Source organism: Plutella xylostella, chromosome 23, assembly GCF_932276165.1.
Source record: "Plutella xylostella chromosome 23, ilPluXylo3.1, whole genome shotgun sequence".
NCBI lineage: Eukaryota > Metazoa > Arthropoda > Insecta > Lepidoptera > Plutellidae > Plutella > Plutella xylostella.
The window spans coordinates 5,628,989-5,650,599 of NC_064003.1; the positions used below are offsets into that span (position 1 = coordinate 5,628,989).

Consider the following 21,611-nt stretch of genomic DNA (forward strand, 5'->3'; position numbering starts at 1 on the left):
TGAGGTCCGATAGCCGTTCAGTATATTAGGTACTTCATTCAGACAATAAACTTAGGGGAAGCATCTTGCCCGACTTGATCGAGCTCATCATAGGCTAAGGATAACCGTTGATCGAGTTATAGACATGCTCTTTGGGAGAGGTCCGATGATAAAGTGGTCTCCTAAACTGTGAAAACCAATAATGTGATGATCGAATGAATCTACTGAAATTATCAACATACTTCTCATTTTAACTCATGTACGAGTATTATACACCCTTGCATATAAAATAGAGAAAGTAACAATAGACGATTTTTTTAAAATTAGCTCTAGGTGGAATTTTACCAAACGTATTTAGTCGTTTGTGAAACGAATATCAGTCAGTGCAAAATGCGATTTTAAATAATATACTTTTAACGTTTGCTAAAAGCTTATGAAAATACATTACACGTGATTGTCTAATTAAATGTCACAGAGAACAAGATGTTGCCTAAGTAAAGCCCAAACACACTCAACTAAACAATCTAAACATCTAAGTAAACATGGACTTGTCCGCAAGTTTCGTAAATTAGGTGATCGGTCACGTGCCCACTACTGGTAGGCTCCATATTCATTACGGCTTAGAGTTTTTAATGAAACAGTAAACACTGATAGGAACAATCTACATAAATACCTATCACACTTTTAAATGGCAATAGGTATAATAAGTACCTAATTTAATAAATACAATCATAAAATGCATTTTAAAAGAAAAATAATACAATTAACATTTTTCCGTTTTCATTTCCCATCGCAGTATCGGTGATACTAAAAAGCCTATATTTGTGTTGGGTAATTAGTTCATTATAAAAATGTTTTCGTTGTTTATCAAAGTTATTCAGCGAACTTGTCATTTTTAGTACCTAATAAAGACATTACGGGTATCAGTAATTTAAACGCTTTCTTGTACGTTAATAATTTCACCACACTTTAGCATCGCTGTGAAGTCCAGAATAGCCGCATCTTCCCTGTTATTCCTGGGAGGTCACTCTATATGACCAAAAGTAAGTTTCAGAGCTCTACTGCGCTTGCTATGACACCTCTCGTTCGTTCGTTTTTTTTTTCAGTATAGAGTGACCCCCGAGGAATAACAGGGAACCCTTCTAAACGGGATCAACATACAACATTAACATAATATTTAAAAGCAAAACGGATAAGCGCCGTCTTTTAAGGCACAGTTACAACCGACACCCGCCAAATGTTTCCCATAATGTTTTAGCATTGTAATAATATTGAAAGGAACAAGGAATAATGCTTTTTAACCTCATAATATAGAGCCATAAAATATTTTACAGTAACCACAAAATGTTTTACAGGCTGTACAGTAAGTTAATTATAATAATATGGTACGATTATTGAGTGATGATGGTAAGTGTTGGCGTAATAAAATAAACCTCCTTCCCGCAAGTACCTTCCAATTTCTCAATGATGTAATAAAAAAATACAGCCAGGAGCAGAGGAATTCTTTAAGCCATGTGGTTCAAGTAAACAGTCACTCTTGGGACATTATTAAATCACAAGTACACTTACATCAAGTTCAATACCTTCACATAATAATTACGTATGTATGAAATATCAACCCCAGGGACTCCGAGCTTTGTACCGAGGTAATGTAGTACCTACATACGCTATTGTTATGTAGGAAAGTGATTGTGTTTGCAAAATATCGGATACATTAAACCTCTCTTATTTATTAACAGGGATGACCTGATTTCCTTGCCTACGGCGTGGGCTATTGCGCTTTCATGGCTGAAATTTATTTATATTTTGTTACTCGTTTTATTTTTGGTAGCTCTTTAAAATATACAGGGTGGCCCAAAGAGTGACGTCCAAAGGAAAATGTTTGGTTCCTTAGGTCAAGGGGTAGCCAAATCACCCCCATGTATGTTCAGCAATTTTTAGTAGTTTAGGAGTTATGATTTTTTTTCCAATTTTTCTACGAAAATCGACCTCAGTGGATTAATTATGTTTTATTATTTTTTGGATAACTTTTTTAAAGCATTTTTCATTTTTGTGTCATCCTCTTAAGTTGTTCTTTTAACCATAAAAGTTTCAGCTTCCTAGCTGTAATGTAAGTTAGTTATTTTTTTATCGAAAGTTCGAATTATATCATCGAGCTAGAGTGCTCTGAATTTTCTACTTGAAATTAAAAATTGAAAAAGATATTCTCATGGTCCCTTATTAATTTTAAAAACTCCGCAAGGTTCCAAAATTACATAAAAATAAAAATAAACTATTGCTTAATAGGGTATTATTTGCAGAAAAAAGCCTTCAAAGGTACCTGGGTGGAAATTACCTAATTAGTAAATTGTTTCAGAAAGTTGAAATATTCCTGTTATGTCATTACTAAGGACTAATTAAGATAGAAAATGTATCAAATTAAAGGGAAATTAAATTATTTACTTTTTTTTTAAATTTTCGTTACATTTTTTAATAAATTAGAATCGTAAATTCTTAGAAAAATGTTTTAGTCTGAGTAGTAAGATTTATGAAATATTTTTTTTTATTAATAATAAGTAAATAAACTCTAATAATTATTTTATACATTTACTCACAATAAATTTTCAAAATGGCGACCTCCCATAGCAATACACAACCTACATCTACGCAAGAAATTTTCTTTAAGTCAAAAAAGTGACAAATGTAAAAAAAATAACATTTGTCAAAAAACATGTAAAAAAGTACCTTTTCTCAAAAATGTGACATCTGTCAAAAAGTTACATCTGAATGAAACAGAGAAGCGTATAGGCGACTTAAAGAAAATTTCTTGCGTAGATGTAGGTTGTGTATTGCTATGGGAGGTCGCCATTTTGAAAATTTACTGTGAGTAAATGTGTAAAATAATTATTAGAGTTTATTTACTTATTATTAATAAAAAAATTATCTCATAAATCTTACTACTCAGACTAAAACATTTTTCTAAGAATTTACATTAAAAAATGTAACGTAAATTTAAAAAAAAGTAAATAATTTAATTTTCCCTTTAATTTGATACATTTTCTAACTTAATTAGTCCTTAGTAATGACATAACAGGAATATTTCAACTTTCTGAAACAATTTACTAATTAGGTAATTTCCACCCAGGTACCTTTGAAGGCTTTTTTCTGCAAATAATACCCTATTAAGCAATAGTTTATTTTTATTTTTATGCAATATTGGAACCTTGCGGAGTTTTTAAAATTAATAAGGGACCATGAGAATATCTTTTTCAATTTTTAATTTCAAGTAGAAAATTCAGAGCACTCTATCTCGATGATATAATTCGAACTTTCGATAAAAAAATAACTAACTTACATTACAGCTAGGAAGCTGAAACTTTTATGGTTAAAAGAACAACTTAAGAGGATGACACAAAAATAAAAAATGCTTTAAAAAAGTTATCCAAAAAAATAATAAAACATAATTAATCCACTGAGGTCGATTTTCGTAGAAAATTTGGAAAAAAAAATCATAACTCCTAAACTACTAAAAATTGCTGAACATACATGGGGGTGATTTGGCTACCCCTTGACCTAAGGAATCAAACATTTTCCTTTGGACGTCACTCTTTGGGCCACCCTGTATGTTTTAGAGTAGTTTTGACTGATAACAGCCTGTGACAGGGTTTTTGTGGATTTATTTTTTCATCGTGTTTAATAATGGACAGCATTTCAATAAAAAGCCAGCATTTCAATAAAATATATATGCTATATCTAAATCGGAAACCAGCTTTATAGACAAAAAAAATAATTTACGTGCTGTTTTCAAGAAATTATTAAAATACTTAGTAAAAATCCTTCTAATAAACTAATAATACAAGGTAAAAAAACTAATACTGTCCATTCGCTCGAAGATAACTAAAAACAGCAGAAACACGGTAAGAAAAAATATGCACACAAGCAAGTTACGTAGGGCAGTGCACAAGCAGCGCAGTGTTGATACTTTAAAAACTTCACAAACTGTAGTCGCGGATCATTAGAGCTTGAGAAAGTTGACGGTGGCCAACTTCAAAACTTGTAATGAGGTGCATTGCGCGCCTCTCCGCTAAGTAGTTGCATTGCTATGCTAAGCGGCGCGCAGTCGAAAGCTAAATGGGTAGGATTAATTTGATGTTGATGTTTAGTCGAGTTTATTCAGAGTAAAGCGTCTCTGTTAAGATGCACAAAGTGGGGTTGCGGCTACAATACCATTGTGATGTGAGCTTTTTTCACAGTTTACCAGTAGCAGCGGCACGGTATGTTTATCTAAGTTGATAAATAACTCTATATCGCGTTTTAAATCCAGCGATGTGATTGATAGCAGTAGAATAGAACGTCCTACCAATGAGGAGTTCATTTCGATAAATAGATCGTGCAGTCTCCATAAAACCAACTAATAAACTAAATATACAATAATATTATGAGAAAATTTGTGTTTTTCTAAATTTTACCTAACTATGACGCTCCTTTCCTCATTAAAATACTTACCTAATATTAAACTGTTTTTCAATTAAAAGTTTGAATGTGCATACTTAATAAGGTACCTAACCGAACCGCACTACAGCATACTTGCCTACAGGTTTATATTTTATTTTCCATCCTTATTCAAAATCTCAGTAAAATATCTTGGTGTGCTCTTCATTTTTAAGTAAATGTGTTACTCAAAAGCGAAATTACGGGCGCAGAGATATCATTAAAAATATTTTAATGAGGATTCTCTTTAATATTGCAGTGTGAGATCGGCAGTGAACGAAAGCGTTTCAACTTTGTATTTTATGACTTGAGTTTTAAAATATGTATCTGTTTGACACTTTTTATTGCAGTTTTTCCTAAAACTTAGTCACATACTGTCTGTAAAATATTTCATTTTCATAACCATATCATACTTTTAACAAAAAATATTCATCATGGTTTATGCATGGCCTGTCTATTTTTTCTCTTTTAAAAATCTCTTTTAAAAATTTAACAAATCGGTAGTCTTCTTAACATAATAATGTTCGGACGAGAATCTGTCTATAACCAGAAGATATTTTGACTACGTTTCGAAATAGGTAAATACATGGAAGTTTTATTCATCAATAAACGAAAAAACATCTGCCTTATTAAAAAAACGGTATTATTTAATTCAACAAACATCTGAATCGATCTCTTTCAGATAACCTTTCAGTGCAGGAATACCTTATCATTACATATGGTTTCACTATGTAGTTGACACTGTGTTTCAGTGTTAATTGTTTCAGGGCGCATATTATTGTAGTGGCAACGCCGGGTCAACGCGCTGGCTCACGGCCAAATGTTGTGAGAAAGGTAACTCACCTGCTTCTAATTATCAACCCTTCGTTAGACGCCAGAGAGCATAACAATGAACTAGAACACTAGGTTTTCAGGACTTAAGTGGTTTAAATTAGAATAGCACTTGCCTCTTACAGCCGAAGCTGTTGTGACCTAACGGGAAGGCACGAGGTTAACGAGGTAGATACTTTTTAATTAAATTTACATATTATGTAATTATCACCAAGACTATATGTTTCAAATTACCTATATAATGAAATGCAAGGTCTGGGTCTATATCATAGACTTGTATTTGATGATTCAATTTGTATTGCATTTTACTTACGTTACATGTTACTTTCTGTTTCACTTAATGATTAAACTATATGTAATTAGGTACTTATGAAATAAGTATACGTGTTTCCTTCTGTTTAATAAAACTCAATCCACTAGCCCTGGAAAATACACCTGACTATTCAATGGAAACAAAACATTTGCATAGTTAATTACCATATTATTCCAACTGAAATTGCCGAATAGGGAGAGAAAATCCAAGTGGAACGACGCACATCTTGCAGCGGCGACCACAGACCAACGTTAAATGAACTGCGCGCCGGCACCGTTACTTATGGATTTAATTCCGTTGCCCATCCCCGGGTCTCTCAGTCTAGCTCAATGTTATTTAGACGCCTGCAGCAAATACAGCTGCTCCTTACTGTAAAAATAAAATTAAAAAAGTACACTGCAGCTTCCAGTTAACCTGTCTGCAACCTTTTAAAAGGTCAAAACCTTATCTGAAGCCACGACTGTAACTGCAATAGTTGGTAAACTCAGCAAACCTTAAATGTTGTCTAATAGATTGTAAAACCAGTTCAAACTCAAAGCGTCCCAGTTGTTTATTTATAGTCACCCAATTCAGTGACACAGCTGTTAGTGTTAGCACAATCCGAACTGCACAGTGCAATAATAATGCAGCGTGCCCGGTCGCGCCGCTGAGCCGCACGCCGCTTGTTGACGGATCACCGCATCCAATATTCGGAACGCACACAAATGATCACAATATGCCGGATAAATACGTGCCTCCGAATGCAATAGATAAAGTTGCGGACGTCCGCGCGCGCTGAGTCACACCGCTCCATCCAGTTACTTTTGTTCGGAAAAATCTCATCTCAAAAATGTCTCAACGCTCGGGCGAGTATCACATTTACTTTTATAGTAACTTTCTTGGGAAATTTACCCGAATCGAGTTTGTAAACTTAATATTACCGACTTAGTACTTCCCCACAGAGGAATCCTGCTGCTTATTTGCTGTTTAAACACATTGCAGGGACCGCGCTATTGTTGATTCTGGTTATAACTGGGAGAGTTTACGAAACTGGCGCTGCGTTTCGGAATTTCGAAACTTTGAAGACTACCGTTACCATTGGTAAGGCTTTTGCCGAATTACGTTGTAATTTTTCGTGTTGATTCCCGAAATTCTCTTTTATGGTTATTACTAGTTGTAACGTCTTCTTTATAGGTGCGATATTTCCACCGAACACGGTGACTGAGGTGGCGTTCGCCTCGGCGCTAGCGCGAGCGTCAATGGAGAGCGAACACCACCACTACGTGATGAAAGTGGTTTATGCGCAGTACGGGGATAGTTTCTCCGCGTCTAAAGCTGGTGAGTCGCATAACTTCGCTAGTGATGTAAGGCATCCGATAGAGTCATTTCCGTGCAGACGTCGCTTTGTGACTCACTTGATTGCATTCCTCGCGCAACTGCAATGGGGATTGCGATTTGTTCATATGGGGAATGTGATATCTCGGTAAATTGCTTTGACGCGACATGCCTTATGCGACTGTGCAATTGCTTACGTCGGTCTTATAGCTGAATAAAATAGAGATTCATGCATTAAAATGTATGAAAACCTGCAACTTTGAAAAATAATAATATATGTAATATTGCAGCATGTCAGTTGACAGCGGCGGGGGTCATTGCAATATTCGGCCCCACGGACCCCGAGTCCGCCACCGCCGTCGCCGCGATCTGCCGCGCCGCCAAGATACCGCATGTTCAGGTAACCAACCCTTTAATGACAGCATTACCTCGTAAGGTGTTGCAAAAGTGTAAACCAAAACTTCAGGGCTCATTCCGAACGTCTTTTTTTCTACGACTTAGGAAAAGTCTTCATAGAAACTTTGTTGATCACGTGACCGTTTATTATGAGGAATACAAAGGGAATACACCTAAAAAGAGCACGATAATTTCCAGAAGTTTTACAACATCCATCTAACGAGACGAACTTTGCACAACCACAATCATCACTGTTGATTTTTTTTATTTAATTATCTGTTACAACAATATAGCGAGTTACCAACCATTACTATTAGATAGCAAAATGTTCTTAGTATTTATACAGGGTAACACACCAAATTTATGTAACTGAAAACTATCATATCAATTTTCGAAACTACTTAGGTAGGTACTTACTTTAGTAAGAATGAATCCAATAAGGCATCACTACCACCGTTCGACAGGCAGTATGGCAACCGCCCCCAATCCGAGGCCCGGAGCGGCTGAGCCCGCCCAGCATCAACCTGTACCCGGAGGCGGTGGCGCTGTCCCGGGCAGTGGCTCTCTTCATCAAGGACAGCGACTGGAACTCTTACACGCTGCTTTATGATGATGAAAATGGTAGGCGGATTTTTTTTTGTAGATGTTTAGCTTTTTGATTCGTCGCGTCGTTCTGCCAAAGTGGCTTATTATGCTGACTCATATTTACCTCACGAACAATGAGACAGTTTCACTTACAAAATACCGATATCAAATGTCCCCATCAATACTAACGTTTTAAGTTGGTAATCTTCAGATGCGCTGTTAAGTGTACTCAACATCTCTGACGGCGTCATGCTAGCTTTTTCAATTTTTTAGGAGTTCTAGCTTCACTGGAACTTTTTCATTGCACGTGAGTGGTTTTGAGGGTCGACTGACTTTTTAAACACTAGAGATCCTTTTATTCACATATTTTCAGGCCTAATAAGACTTCAAGAGATTCTAAAGCACGCGGACCAAGAGCACAGGTGGTACGTTCGGAAGCTGACTCCGGGCGAGGACAACCGGCCTCTGCTGAAGTCACTGAAGGCGATGGGGGAGACTCGGGTCATCCTGGATTGCCCCGCTGATAGGGTTAAAGAGTACTTACGGCAAGCCAATGAGGTTAAATTCTTTGAAGATTACATGGTGAGCATTTTTGAAGAAGTTTGTGACACTAATATTTTGCTGTTCCGACGCACCAAATTTTATGGTTTAGAGAAAGAAAACCTTTTGTATCACAAGATGTTTTAGTTAGCACCTTGTGGACTGAAATTACAAATTACACTTTATGTTTCAGAGCTACGTACTAATGTCTTTAGACGCACATTCGATAGATCTAGGGGATCTTCGGTACGGTTTGTCTAACGTGACGTGTTTGAGGATCTTCGACCATGACGATGCCAGGACGAGATCCTTCTTAGCAGATTGGAAGGCTAGAGGATCTGATGACGTCAAAATACCAAAAGAAAGTCATGAAATTACAGTAAGTATGTAGGTATTAGAGAACGTATCTGCACATTGAGCATGAAGGGTACACTCAAGTCCGCGTACATAGGTTGCATTGCAATGATCTGGCGGTATGTTATGTACTTAATTAATGTAATTTAATTACATATTGGCAGTAAGTATATCTGTAGCTAAGTCATTTAATATCGCGCACATAATATCTTATGTCGTGTATGTTTTGTTTAATGTGAAATGAATTAGATATTTGTATAAGCTTTGAAAACATTTTGTTCTATGGATGTAGAATTTGAATTACATGAGAACCATACGAGTAGTAGCGTAATAGGATTCGTTTTAAAATTTATTCGCACTCCTTAGGTAGAAATAGCATTGGCCAGTGATGCAGCAAGACTGATCACTGATGCAGTGGAGAGTGCTCCCGAGGAGTTCAAGTTGGAGACGCAAGAAATTGAATGTGGCTCTGACGGGCAATGGGAAATCGGAGAAATGTTCACCAACCACATATTGACAGTAAGAACAACAATACCTCGAGTTTCTATATTCTAAACTTCTATACCATTTCTTAATGTAAATATGCCTATAGCTTATAATTATCATCTTTTTCAGAACCCAATAGTTGGAATAACAGACCAAATAGCTTTAGATAACACGACAGGTGAACGCATAAACTTTAACGTCGAGATAATGGAACTGTCCAACAGTGGTTTCAACCGCATAGCCAAATGGAATGCCGACACAGGCTTTGACTACGTGCGATCAGCCAGCGATGTCTCCGGGCTACTAGCAGAGAAATGGCAAAATAAAACGTTCAAAGTCGTATCTCGACTCGGCGCTCCATACCTTGTAGAGAAAGTACCGGCAGAAGGCGAAGTGCTGACTGGCAATGATAGATACGAAGGCTATTCCAAAGATTTGATACACGAAATACTAAAGAATACGTTGAACTTGAATTACGAGCTTGAAATCGTCCCGGGAAATTCTTATGGAACTTATAACAAGGATACGAAAAAATGGAATGGATTGGTGGGATACCTACTGGATAGAGTATGTTCCACATTTACTTTTCGAACTTTATTTATGTAGAATTGATGTAAAAAGTATATCGATATGTATATTCAAGCTTTTGTCGTTTTTCAGAAAGCGGATTTAGCTATTTGTGATCTGACAATAACGTATGAGAGGCGATCTGTAGTAGACTTCACAACACCTTTTATGACTCTAGGGATCAGTATCCTGTACTCTAAAGCTACTCCGCCGGAACCTGAACTATTTTCTTTCCTGAAACCATTTTCAGTTGATGTATGGATTTACATGGCAGCCGCCTATTTAGCGGTGTCTTTAACTCTCCATGTTTTGGCAAGGTACTTATAATTTTATATAATATATACCTACATTTTGGCTTAGGTATATGAAGGTACATACTAACGATAGGAACGAACGGTTGTGTTTTTTAGTCCGTTTCATAACCACGGGAATCTGCTTTGTTTCAGACTGGCGCCAAATGATTGGGAGAACCCGCACCCGTGTGACAAGTCCCCTGAAGAGCTGGAGAACATCTGGCACATCAAGAACTCATGCTGGCTCACCGTCGGATCCATCATGACGCAAGGATCGGACATCTTGCCCAAGTATTCACGTCTTTCATTTGTTTTGCCATCGAAGCCTACATGTTTAAAAGTCGTTGAGTAGTTAAATTGTCGTTCGCTTGTATTTTACTGCTCTATTGTAAATCCGATAATTAATATTAGGTTCTCAGACCCAATTTTATAAAAACTGAAAATGAAAGCTGTTAGCTGCCTAGTGATCATAGCTCTACGCGTACCCTTCCATAGCTTTTGCTGGTTATTGCTAAATTTTGCTTGTCAAATTCCAGAGGATATTCAACCCGGTGGGTGGCTGGCATGTGGTGGTTCTTTGCCCTCATCATGTGTTCGTCTTACACCGCCAATCTGGCTGCTTTCCTCACAAATGCTGCCATGGATGATTCTATCAAGAGTGCTGAAGACTTGATGTCGCAAACTAAAATTAAGTACGGTACCCTTTATGGAGGTTCTACTTATTCCTTCTTCAAAGTGAGTTTCACTTTAATTTTTAACCTATGCAAGTATACAATGATCCAAAATAATTTCGCGACCAGCTGCCGCTGCACAAGTTCGTTATCGACGTCGATAAAGTCGTTAAATGCGCAATCACAGCGCCGAATTTATGGTGATATAGTGACGTTTATCTTTGTCGATAACGAACCCGTGCAGCTGGATCAGTCGTTTAATTTCGTGCTTCTTTCACTTGCAGCGGTCAAACGTGTCAACATACCAAAGAATGTGGACTGCCATGGAAGCGTCTCGACCGTCAGTGTTTGTCACCAGCAACGATGAAGGCCTAGAGAGGGTGTTGAAGAGCAAGAGGAAATACGCATACTTCATGGAGTCTACTGCCATCGAGTATCAGTTGGAAAGACATTGCGATCTGATGCAAGTTGGGGGTCTACTGGATTCTAAGGGCTATGGGATTGCTTTGCCATTCTGTAAGTATATTATGATGATGATGATGAAGTATATTAGGGTGTTGGTTTACATTACCACTAACTAAGGAAAATGAGTAATAATAGGCTAACTAAGAAGGACCTAAAAGGCGTGGAAGAGTGGTGGGCCTCGAAATATTTTTAAATTAGATGCGAATTTACAAAAAAATAACGGCACATCTATCACCTTAACATAAGTAGCTATAAGTAAACTTCTATCCCAGACCTTTTCTATTATACCTACTTGACAAACCGTCAATGTTAAAAGCATAAGATACTCGTATAAATCGTATAGCTACTTATAGCTACTTATGAAGCTGACTGAACGAATTGTTACTAACTATACTACACCTATATGATCTTGATGGCCATTTTTAACCAATTTCGAAAAAGTTACGAGGTTCTCAATTCGTCTACCTGTATGTTTTTTAAAGTATTTCCATCGATTACTCCGCCAATTTATAGACCGATTTTTATAATTCTTTTGTTGATGTATTGGCACTAACTATTGGGTTTATTTTTAGTTGCATCGTACCGCACCGCAGTGGACAACGCGGTGTTGAAGCTGGCCGAGAGCGGCATGCTGGTGGAGCTCAAGAACCGCTGGTGGAAGGTGCCCGAGGGGGAAGGGACTTGCGCTGTAAGTGCTTGTTAGGTTTTGAGTCCTGAGATAAAAGTGCAGAGTTGTTGGAAAACAAGTGTTTGGTCCACCAACCCGCATAAGGCCAGCGTGTGGCCTGAAACCCTTCCTTCATTGGAAGAAGACCCGTGCCCCAGCAGTGGGGTCGTCACTCATCACGTCCCACGTCACGTCATATATATACAAGTGATTGTGTATGATGTTGTTAGAAAACACTTTGTTTTTTTTTCTATGTTAAAACAAATGCAGGGTATAGATGGACGGTGAGACGCGTTGTTATTTCCTTGTAAAGGAATCGATTAGTGATAGGTACGTGACAAGATACTCATTCCGAATCTGAATACGTACCTACTTAGCATGGGATGCAAAACTTGAGCGCACGACATGACATGCCAGAAGTTTTTCGTCTACTTGCTTACATCGTTTGACCTCAAAAACTTTTAACACGTCTTGTTGTGCGTCTAGTCTGCCGAAGGCGCGCGATGCATTACCAGGTCAGCGATGCTAATACTCAATAATTTCTTTATTCCAACATCCAGTCAAGCGAAGACGCAGCCGAGGAGTCGTCCGGCGAGCTCGGCGTGGACAACGTGGGCGGCGTGTTCGTGGTGCTGGGCGTGGGCTGCGGCATGGCGGCCGGCATGGGCGCGCTCGAGTTCCTGTGGCACGTGCGCGACGTGGCCATCGAGCAGAAGGTGAGTGTGAGCGGGCGTGGGCGGCGTGGGCGGCGTGTTCGTGGTGCTGGGCGTGGGCTGCGGCATGGCGGCCGGCATGGGCGCGCTCGAGTTCCTGTGGCACGTGCGTGACGTGGCCATCGAGCAGAAGGTGAGTGTGATCTGGCGTGGACAACGTGGGCGGCGTGTTCGTGGTGCTGGGCGTGGGCTGCGGCATGGCGGCCGGGATGGGCGCGCTCGAGTTCCTGTGGCACGTGCGCGACGTGGCAATCGAGCAGAAGGTGAGAGGAGAGAAACAAATGTTCTTTTAAAAACAATGGAAGATCGCAGCACAGATTAGTGTTTTTTTTTCTCTGTGGTGGTGGACTAATAGGCCTCAAAACTCTTCCTTCAATGGAACAGAGACCCGTGCTCCACCAGAGAGGGACGTGATGCTACTAGGATCGCAGCACTGATTCTGACATAATAAGTAACTTAAGAACCCTAAAGAACTGCTTCAAAAGCTCGTCGCTAATCTTTATAAGCCGTATACCCTCCGGCCACGCGCCCCGCCAGGAATGCCTAAGGGTTCCACTTTTGGTATGGGTACCCTCGAGGGCTCGTCCATATAGACCGAGCATAAACTCGTTGGGAACGCCAAGGTTTGCCGTGTAATTTGGCTCTTGAAATATCGAAATATCCTTCCACCCAAAGTTTGTCTGGATGAAATATCTTTAATCGCCTATTGTATATATAGGTTAGATTAAGTTTTTTTTTGTAATTTTATCCATGTTTTTTGTGTTCAAATAAAGAATATCTTATTGTGATACGAATCGAGCTGATATATTTTCCTTCACAGATGTCCCAAATGGACGCGTTCTGGGCCGAGCTGACCTTCGCCATCAGCTTCTGGGAGACGGAGAAGCCGGTGGCGCACTCCCGGCCCTCGTCTTCAGCATCAGGATCCAACAACGTCTCCAGAGCCTCTTCAGTGCTGCGGTCCGCCGCTGATCTGTTCAACGTTTTTAATAAGTAATAGAAGAATGTTTTTTAGTTTGAGATTTTTGCTGAGGCTTTTACGAGCTGAGTTGCAGAAAATGTTAATTGCTGGAAATTAATAGGATCGGCAGGGGATGAAGGTTTCGTAGACAGGAAGTAATTAAGTTATTTATAAATAGATTTGCAAAAATTCACATAATAAAAATTGCTTGAACGTAAGATAAATATGAAGATAATTTATGTAATGGGTATAGAAAAGATACTCAAAAGTGATCTGGAATACATTTATTTAAATTATTGTTCAAACACTTGATGTGTAAAACTGTATTTATCTATGTAGGTACAATAAAGTTATTAAATAAAATTTACAAGCGATTTCATTTGAATTCAACGTTTTAAGCAATATCTAACTCAAACATTAAATGTGCATAAAATTAGCCCAAACATAAATTAGGTATATTTTATCATAACTTTTCGCCGTATCCTTTACCCACCCTCCACAGTTTTGACGCTACGTTTTATACTTTGGTTTTATGTGAATTTTAATTAACATTTTACTACTAATCTCAAACTTAACTATAGCTTAACTTTTTAAATACCTTTAGAGGAGTTTTTAATAGCTTCTACATTTTCATAAAACATTTATATTTGCTTTATTTATACTACGGTACCTACTTATGTAATTTTGAGGAAACCTGCACATACAGGTTCTAGATTGCATCCTAAGTGCATTGTACTCATTCAAAAACAGCGATACGGCACGCAACCTATCACATGAGTACAAATGTACAGTGAAAAGCGAATGGGTTGCTTGCGAGTCACCTCTGACTATTCCTTCGGGGATTAGACCTTAGTCGTTAGCACGTGAATTTCTATACAAAGAATATTGACCGCGAAAACTTTTCATACGAAAGTGGTTTAGCAACGAGAAATGGCGATTAAGGAAGACGACCATATGGTAGAGACTCTAGTAGAGCCCTGATCCTAGAATCTTGGATTTGTGCACCTACAGCTAGTAAAATAGCATAATTTGTAACAAAAAATAGCGTTCTAGTTAGTCAGCAGCCCAGTACAGCGCTGCCACAAGTTTATTGGTTCCATCTAAGTAGATCTACAGCTAGTAAATGTCATCAAAGTTGATGATATTAGACAGCACGGACACGGCGCGCGCGGGGCGGCTGCGGCTGCGGCTGCTGGAGCGAGTGGAGGGAGCCGCCGAGCGCGCCCCCGCCGCCTTGTGCAGCACCCGCGGGTCTAGAGACGCCTTCCACTCGTGGGACATCGCTTCGACGAAGGTTATCTGGAAGGGAGGAGGACATTTTAGGAGGCTGGTCTGAGATCACACGGTACGGCATCATCAACGACGTAGATAAAACTTCTCTATATCGCGATTCGCGTTAAACACAGCAATCTGATTGGTAGAGTACAGTACACAAAACGAGTTTGTTGTCGTTGATAATAATGCCATGACGCTAAAGCAGGCCCATGTTCTCAATTAAGAAAGACTACCTGAGCACGAACTTAAGTCCCACGCAATGAAAGTCCATGCATCGCAGCCATACCTACTCAAATTCTGGTTAACTTGACTATCTCAGCTGAAGTCAGTGTCGCTTTTTTGTATATCGTATGCTTAGGTAGAGTTAAATTGTTAATAGTTTACAGAAAAACACGGTGGTGGCACTTACTTTTTCTTTGACGGCGATTTTATTCGCATGTAGCATGAAGTCAATGATGGCTACTATCAGTCCTATGAATCCTCCGAATCCCAACACTAAGAATATTCCACTCGTGTTCTTCATCTGCAATGAGCCACTGTCATCTTCTGTTTTCGACGGGTCCTGAAACCGAAATATACGTAAGTGATCAAAGTAACAACACATTAGCATAAAATAATGGATCGCCAGTAGGCGTATTCATAAGTAGTACAAAAACTGTTTATCCATGGTATAGTCTGGACTCTGCTTACTTATGCTTATCCAATCACTGCCTACCTAACCACCCTCTACGTAAAAAAATGTACAGTGAGTCGATGTAACCTTGTAACTATATTACTTATACCTAGATCATTTTCAATATAGTAGGTAATGTGACTTACATCACATTTGATATTTTCATCCTCCCACCATTTCTTTTTTAAATTATCCATCTCACCCAACTCTTGCAAGTGAAGGATTGCTGCATCAACTTTATTTTTTAGATACGACCCTGAAAATATGAAAAAAAAATATGAGCATCGTTAAGTACATAGTTAAAAAAATTACAACAATATGATTAGGACAAGGAAACAAAAGAAACGTACTCTTTGGCATCGCAATACCATAATCCTTTGAATCAAGTTTAGATCCGACCATCTTCAACTCGCAATTCCTTTTTGTATAATACTCAATGGCGGTTGATTCCATGAAGAATACATATTTCCCTTTACTCCTCAACACTCTGTCTTTCCCTTCATCGTTGTTTTTGGTAAACACTGTTGGTTTGGCTGTGCTCATGACTGACCAGATTTTAGCGTAAACTGAATCATTGGAGTATTGGAAGAACTTATAGGTGGATGTGTTGTCGCCGGCACCGTATGAGATCTTGTTTTGTTCGGAAAGGTCTTTGACGTTGGTAATATCATTACTTCGACGGTTGTTACTCAAGAACATGGACATATTCGCCGTGTAGGAAGCAGTGAAGATGAGAACGAAAAACCACCAAGTTCCGGTTATCCATCTTGAAGATGCTGCTCTGGAGACCAAAAACATCACATCAATATTGTTATAGTAATCAAACATTTGGTATGTTTTATCATCTAATATTATCACCTTGGCAATATATCACACCCTTGGGTCATGATGGAACCCATAGTAAGCCACATACAGTTGTACAAGGTCCAAATATTTTCATAGCTATCAGGATTCTGATTGCAGGGGTGCGGGTTAACCCAGTCGTCTTGGCTCATTCTGAAAAGAAAGAAAGCTTATGTTACACAAATAGATCGAAGACGATGCAAAACATCCAGAATGAAACAAATATTTACCTGGCACAAATTAGCAAGATAAAGGAGACGATGATATAAGTGGTTGCCAAGTAAAGCCAGACGTCTAAAGTGAGAGGCTGTATGAAAGAGAATATGTTGGCAGGTTCAGGGTCAGGTTCTTTGAACAGCATACTGATGCCGAGTGACATGAATGGAACTGAGAAATCTACTGCTCGAGCGCGCTCTGCTGTTATTGTCAAGTCACATGCACCCAACTCCGCTTTCTGAAACATAAATTTAAGTTTTACGTCTATGTAAGTATGTTCATATTGCACGATAAACGATTAACTATGTAAATGGTTATAATCTTCTATGAATCCCTATAGGAGATGATTATAAAGTATACTCACATGTTCGATTAAATCGCCAATCATTCCAGTCCACTTTTTGTTTTTAGTGCCTTCCACTGGGTTCCCATACGAATCTCCTTCAACTCTATAAAATTCATATTTATAAGTATTGAATTTATCATTGGAATTTATGTGTGCAAAAATTGCATCTATGAGATCAACAGCGTAGCCGTAGACATGCGTACTATTGGTTTCGTTTATCATGAAGTATGGACTTCCTACTCGGGACACCACCTGAAAATAAAATTGATTTTTGAATAGAACATGGCACTTATGGAAAAATAATCTAATATTCACAAAAAAGATAGACTTAAATTAAACAGGAATAATCTCGTACAAAATAATACTTACTCTTATAACAGAATCTGGTAACTGCGCTGTAGATCTATCAGCTACAACATTTAGCTCAGTAATTTTGTCAGTAGTAGAATTCCAGAAGCCAGCATTTTGAAATTTACTATCATGGTCTAACTTGGAGTAGTATATCTTGAAGTTCCTTCGCTTTCCTTCTTCATCAAACTCTATTTCTCCAGTGAAACCATAGGCTTGTGTCTGCAATGAAATTTATCAGTGTATTTAAGAATATTGGGGAGTTACCCAGTATTAGGGATTGTATTAGGGAGTTACCCAGTTCCAACTTCCTAATAAAGTAACGGTAGGTTATCTTTATTCCGTTGAGTATTTGGACAGTCTCATAGTTTACTTAGATTGATATTTTTTATAACACTCACAGCTATCATAGCTCTCCGAAGTCTCTCCCCCGGAGGCCACGCTTCTCTCTCGTATTCTTCACTGCTGGACATGAAGCATAGAGAAGGAGGATCTTCTATCTTCATCGGACCTCCTTGGTACTCGTCTCTGTCGGTGTCTGACATCTTCCGGATGGATGCCTCCAGGTGATTCAGAGCATCCGCTGTTAAAGCTGTTTCTAACTGGAATAAAAAAAGCTTATTACTTTTAAATGAAACTGCGAGATCTAATTATGTGGAGTAAGAATGTACTTACATTCTTAAATTCCAATTATCTCTCCTAAGAAAGCCTTTGGCCGTAACCATATTTTTTTTTTAGGATTAGCTATTACATACATTGTACACAAAATGGTTTAAATTACGAGTACTTACACTCATGTAGTGCCCATCCATTTTGATGTCGTTCCATCGATCCGGATCATCTATTGTCAGGTGTAAAGTGGAAACATTAGCAACGAGCTCGGGTATCTCTGCCAGATCCACCATATACGCATCCAAGGCAGTCAAAATGAAACTCTGAAAAGAAGCAAACAATTATTATGTATCAGTCAGTTAACAGTTTCGGTTGCAACAAGTTATGGGTTATTATATACTAGACGAAATACAAAATGTAAAAAAACATAGTACTACCTAATCGGGGCTAACAATTTTTCTCTATGTAGAACAAAAGTTGTTTAGAATCATCCCCAGAATCCCCTTTCGGCTAAACGCTTTTGCAACACTCTGTATAAGTATACTAAAAGCAAACCTGATATTGGGTCGTATTGTCCACTTGAATAATTTCTTGAAAGTATTTCTTCACATTATCAACATGGCAGTCCAGGATATGGTTGCTCATGTGTTCCACTTTGAATATGTATTTAAATGTCTCCCTGTTATCTCCCTTAGGGTCCAATCTCCGGTACAGGATTGGCTCGTGCTCTGGGGGCCACGTGTTTATTACCTCTTGCAGGCGGATGAAACCTGAAAATTGTGGAGTTAAATATCATTGGTTATAATAAGGGTTACTGTTGCAGTCGCATTATATTTGTGTGTACTTACTATGTACCTACACTGGCGAGAAATGAATAAGTTAAACAACGAAAGTAATAGGTAATGGTTTTCTTATTTACGTGACCACTGAACATTCAGCTTGTAAAAATTAGATATGAACTTGTCAAATTCGAATAAAGAATTCTAAAAAGACACACTGGAGTGTAAATTAAAATAAGTATTTCCTCGTGCTTGTTTCACCAGGCAATAATTACTGTTTGAATTGCTATATATAATCCAGCTGCAGCGTTCTTCAATAATATGCAATAAACATCAACTCACTATCATCATCCTCATACAGTATAGTGAACTTGTCCCACTCGAGCACGTCTCGTATCAGGGCTGCGAAGGCCTTGGAGATGAGTTCTGGAGACGGGTGGTACTGGAACGTGAACGGGTTCTCCGCCAGGCTGCTCGGAGGCTCCCAGCCCACTGATAGGTGGGTTATCTGGAAAAAAATAACGACTTCTGAAAATTTACGAAAAAAAAGTTTTTAGCTTCATAGAAACTTTCTTGGTTTCGTGACTTTTAACTATGAAAAAGTTTTTTTGTGAAATAAAAAAATGTCTCACATACAACCTTTGTACGTTGTGAGACATTTTGTCTCCAATGACCCCCTGAGTCATCCCCTTTCGGCTTAGTGTACCCTATACCACTATTGCAATACCCTGTAGTGACGAGCGTATTTGAGTCTCGACTAAGGCTGCCCAGTATATATGCAAACTGTTCGCGCGCGTAATAACGCCGCAAATTGAGTATATTGAACGCAAAACTAGCAAACTAGGAACACTCGCCATACTTAACCAATACGCCGCTACTCAGTCGGCGGCGGCGGCTAGTAGTTAGCCTATTGGCTAATGCAGGCTTAATTTTTTCAATGAAGTTTATACAATTATAGCATGGGTAGGTAAGTCATAAAAATCATATAAAAACCAATAAAAATAGGCGACTACCGGATGGCGCAGCGGTTAGGGAGTGAGTGTGTGTAGAAATTTTGAAATTGCTTTTATTCTACTTCCTTTAAAACACGAAACACCAAACTTTTCAAAGTCTCAAGCCAAGACCGCTAAGGACTCGAGACATTTACTTGTATTTAGTAAGATTGCAGTTCGCAAACATCGCGCTGAAATCCTCTACTTATACTTTAATAGATACGTTCGTATGTATATACGTAGGCCTACGTTTTTGTTTCTTCTTCTTTCGCTTTACAAATGCCACTAACCTTGTAATGTACACTCACGAGCAATGAAAAAGTTCAATCTGGCATAGCCGTTCCATATAATGTCAATGGGACTTTTTAATTGCTCGTGAGTGTACCTAAATGTTTTTTTAACCTCACACCCTTGTTCGCACGCTTTTGCTAGTGTTCGTATTGCAAAGTGCAAAGTTTGGTCAGTATATCGACTTACCTAGGTACATACATTAGTCCCGGTGTTCTTCATCAGGTTCAGGGCTTTGAGCAAACTTCCGTCTAGATGGAATGACGACTTGCGAAAGGCATTCAGTGGCGTACTTTGGTCGAGGCCTACGTCCAGCAGTGGACTGCTATAGGCTGATGATGATAAACGAACGTCTCCATAAAATTAACAAAACTTACGTTTAGTTTATTGGCCAGAAGGCAGGTGGCGTCGCACACTCCGTACGTAGGCCGCGCGTCTAGTAGCGCAGTGATGGCCGCTCGACCCGATGCGTACCTGCAGACTGATAGGGTCTTTATTCATCATCATCATCATCATCATCACAACACCCATCATCTCCCCACTTCTGGGGTACGGGTCTCCTTCCAATGAAGGAAGTGTTTTAGGTCTAGTCCATCGCTGGCGCTGGCTTAGTGCGGGTTGGTGTTCTTTATTCATTACTTTGAAATGGGGTTCATGAAAGACTGTAAGGAGGCTGCTACAGTGACGTTTCAACTGTATGTGTACGTCCGGCGGCGGCGCACTCTAGGCAGTCAACGACTGACAAATTTACTAATCTGCAGTCGCTACACGTCTTCGTTATCGACGTTGATAAACTAGTTTAATGCGCGTTCCACCTATCACAGTGCCGTATTTATGGCGATTAACTAATTCACCATATAGTGTCGTTTATTAATTTCGATAACGAACCCCCGTGTAACGGCAGCTGATACAGCATGAGCGGTTTTTATCAACAACACACAAAAAAGAAGAAGATAAAACTCACCATCTAAAGCAGTAGAATACGCGTCCATAACTTTAGAAAACAAAGGTTCTCCGTGATACGAGTTGCATTTCGTCACTATATTTTGAAAGGCCATCATCGAATCTTTCTTCGTTTCAGAATTGAAAAGGCCGCCTGAAAAGTAAAATTACGATTAGTTTCACACCGTATTTTTCCTATTCTAATCTCGAATAGCATACCTATTGGAAAACTGGTAGTTGACACAGCATCTACTGCACCCATATTGGCACATGCTAGTATAAATATTGGTATGATTTGTATCATTTTGCGGTGACTAGAAGAGATTACTTTGTGTTTGTAAGCGCACATGCGTCGCGGACGCGGCAATAAGCGCGTCTGTGTATTTTTGGAAAAACAGTTTTAGGTCACATCACGACGACGCGTCTGCCGCCCCGCCGATTCCACAGCGCTGACGATATCGCAGACTGACTAATATTTCTTCAATGTCACATAGACTCGTCTAGGAATCATAAAAAATACAAGTAGTGCACTAATAAGCTAAGCTAGATGAACCCATCAATATTAAAGGTGGCTTTTCTAAATGAAAGCTCGACATCGTATTGAGATTAATAGACATACCTAGTCACGGTGACTATCTTTCTAAATTTATAAATATTTTATGTTGCCTTGTTGAAAACGTATTTCTGAATGG

At 38.9% G+C, this 21,611-nt stretch overlaps 2 protein-coding genes across 2 annotated transcripts; one reads left to right on the plus strand and one right to left on the minus strand.

The window, feature by feature from the left end:
• The first annotated feature begins 6,076 nt into the window (after nt 1-6,076).
• LOC105395755 (glutamate receptor ionotropic, kainate 2-like) lies at nt 6,077-13,665 on the plus strand. Its single transcript, XM_048629561.1, has 16 exons — nt 6,077-6,438; nt 6,575-6,673; nt 6,767-6,910; nt 7,198-7,307; nt 7,768-7,924; nt 8,262-8,470; nt 8,622-8,807; nt 9,149-9,301; nt 9,398-9,835; nt 9,929-10,152; nt 10,282-10,419; nt 10,665-10,863; nt 11,084-11,315; nt 11,837-11,952; nt 12,492-12,647; nt 13,465-13,665. Exons 1-16 carry the CDS (start codon nt 6,423-6,425, stop codon nt 13,639-13,641), a joined length of 2,754 nt encoding a protein of 917 aa, XP_048485518.1. The 5' UTR covers nt 6,077-6,422; the 3' UTR covers nt 13,642-13,665.
• Nucleotides 13,666-13,874: 209 nt separating this feature from the next.
• On the minus strand, nt 13,875-21,367 carry LOC105395751 (glutamate receptor ionotropic, kainate 2). The gene is made up of 15 exons (XM_011567714.3): nt 21,139-21,367; nt 20,942-21,073; nt 20,355-20,458; nt 19,040-19,205; nt 18,474-18,688; nt 18,098-18,241; nt 17,708-17,908; nt 17,328-17,528; nt 16,977-17,210; nt 16,627-16,850; nt 16,412-16,549; nt 15,904-16,334; nt 15,700-15,809; nt 15,290-15,442; nt 13,875-14,904 (listed from the first exon to the last, which is right to left on the minus strand). Exons 1-15 carry the CDS (start codon nt 21,266-21,268, stop codon nt 14,722-14,724), a joined length of 2,766 nt encoding a protein of 921 aa, XP_011566016.3. The 5' UTR covers nt 21,269-21,367; the 3' UTR covers nt 13,875-14,721.
• Nucleotides 21,368-21,611: the final 244 nt, after the last annotated feature.

Excerpts from the sequence above, each read along its gene's own strand:
- LOC105395755 (XM_048629561.1), top strand. Across the intron at positions 6,911-7,197 it reads TTTCTCCGCGTCTAAAGCTG|CATGTCAGTTGACAGCGGCG; the intron begins GTGAGTCGCATA and ends GTAATATTGCAG. Across the intron at positions 12,648-13,464 it reads ACGTGGCCATCGAGCAGAAG|ATGTCCCAAATGGACGCGTT; the intron begins GTGAGTGTGAGC and ends TTTCCTTCACAG.
- LOC105395751 (XM_011567714.3), bottom strand. The coding sequence starts at position 21,268 with ATGTGCGCTTACAAACACAAAGTAATCTCTTCTAGTCACCGCAAAATG. Across the intron at positions 17,909-18,097 it reads TGGATGGGCACTACATGAGT|TTAGAAACAGCTTTAACAGC; the intron begins GTAAGTACTCGT and ends TTTTTATTCCAG. Across the intron at positions 17,529-17,707 it reads TTCGGAGAGCTATGATAGCT|ACACAAGCCTATGGTTTCAC; the intron begins GTGAGTGTTATA and ends ATTTCATTGCAG.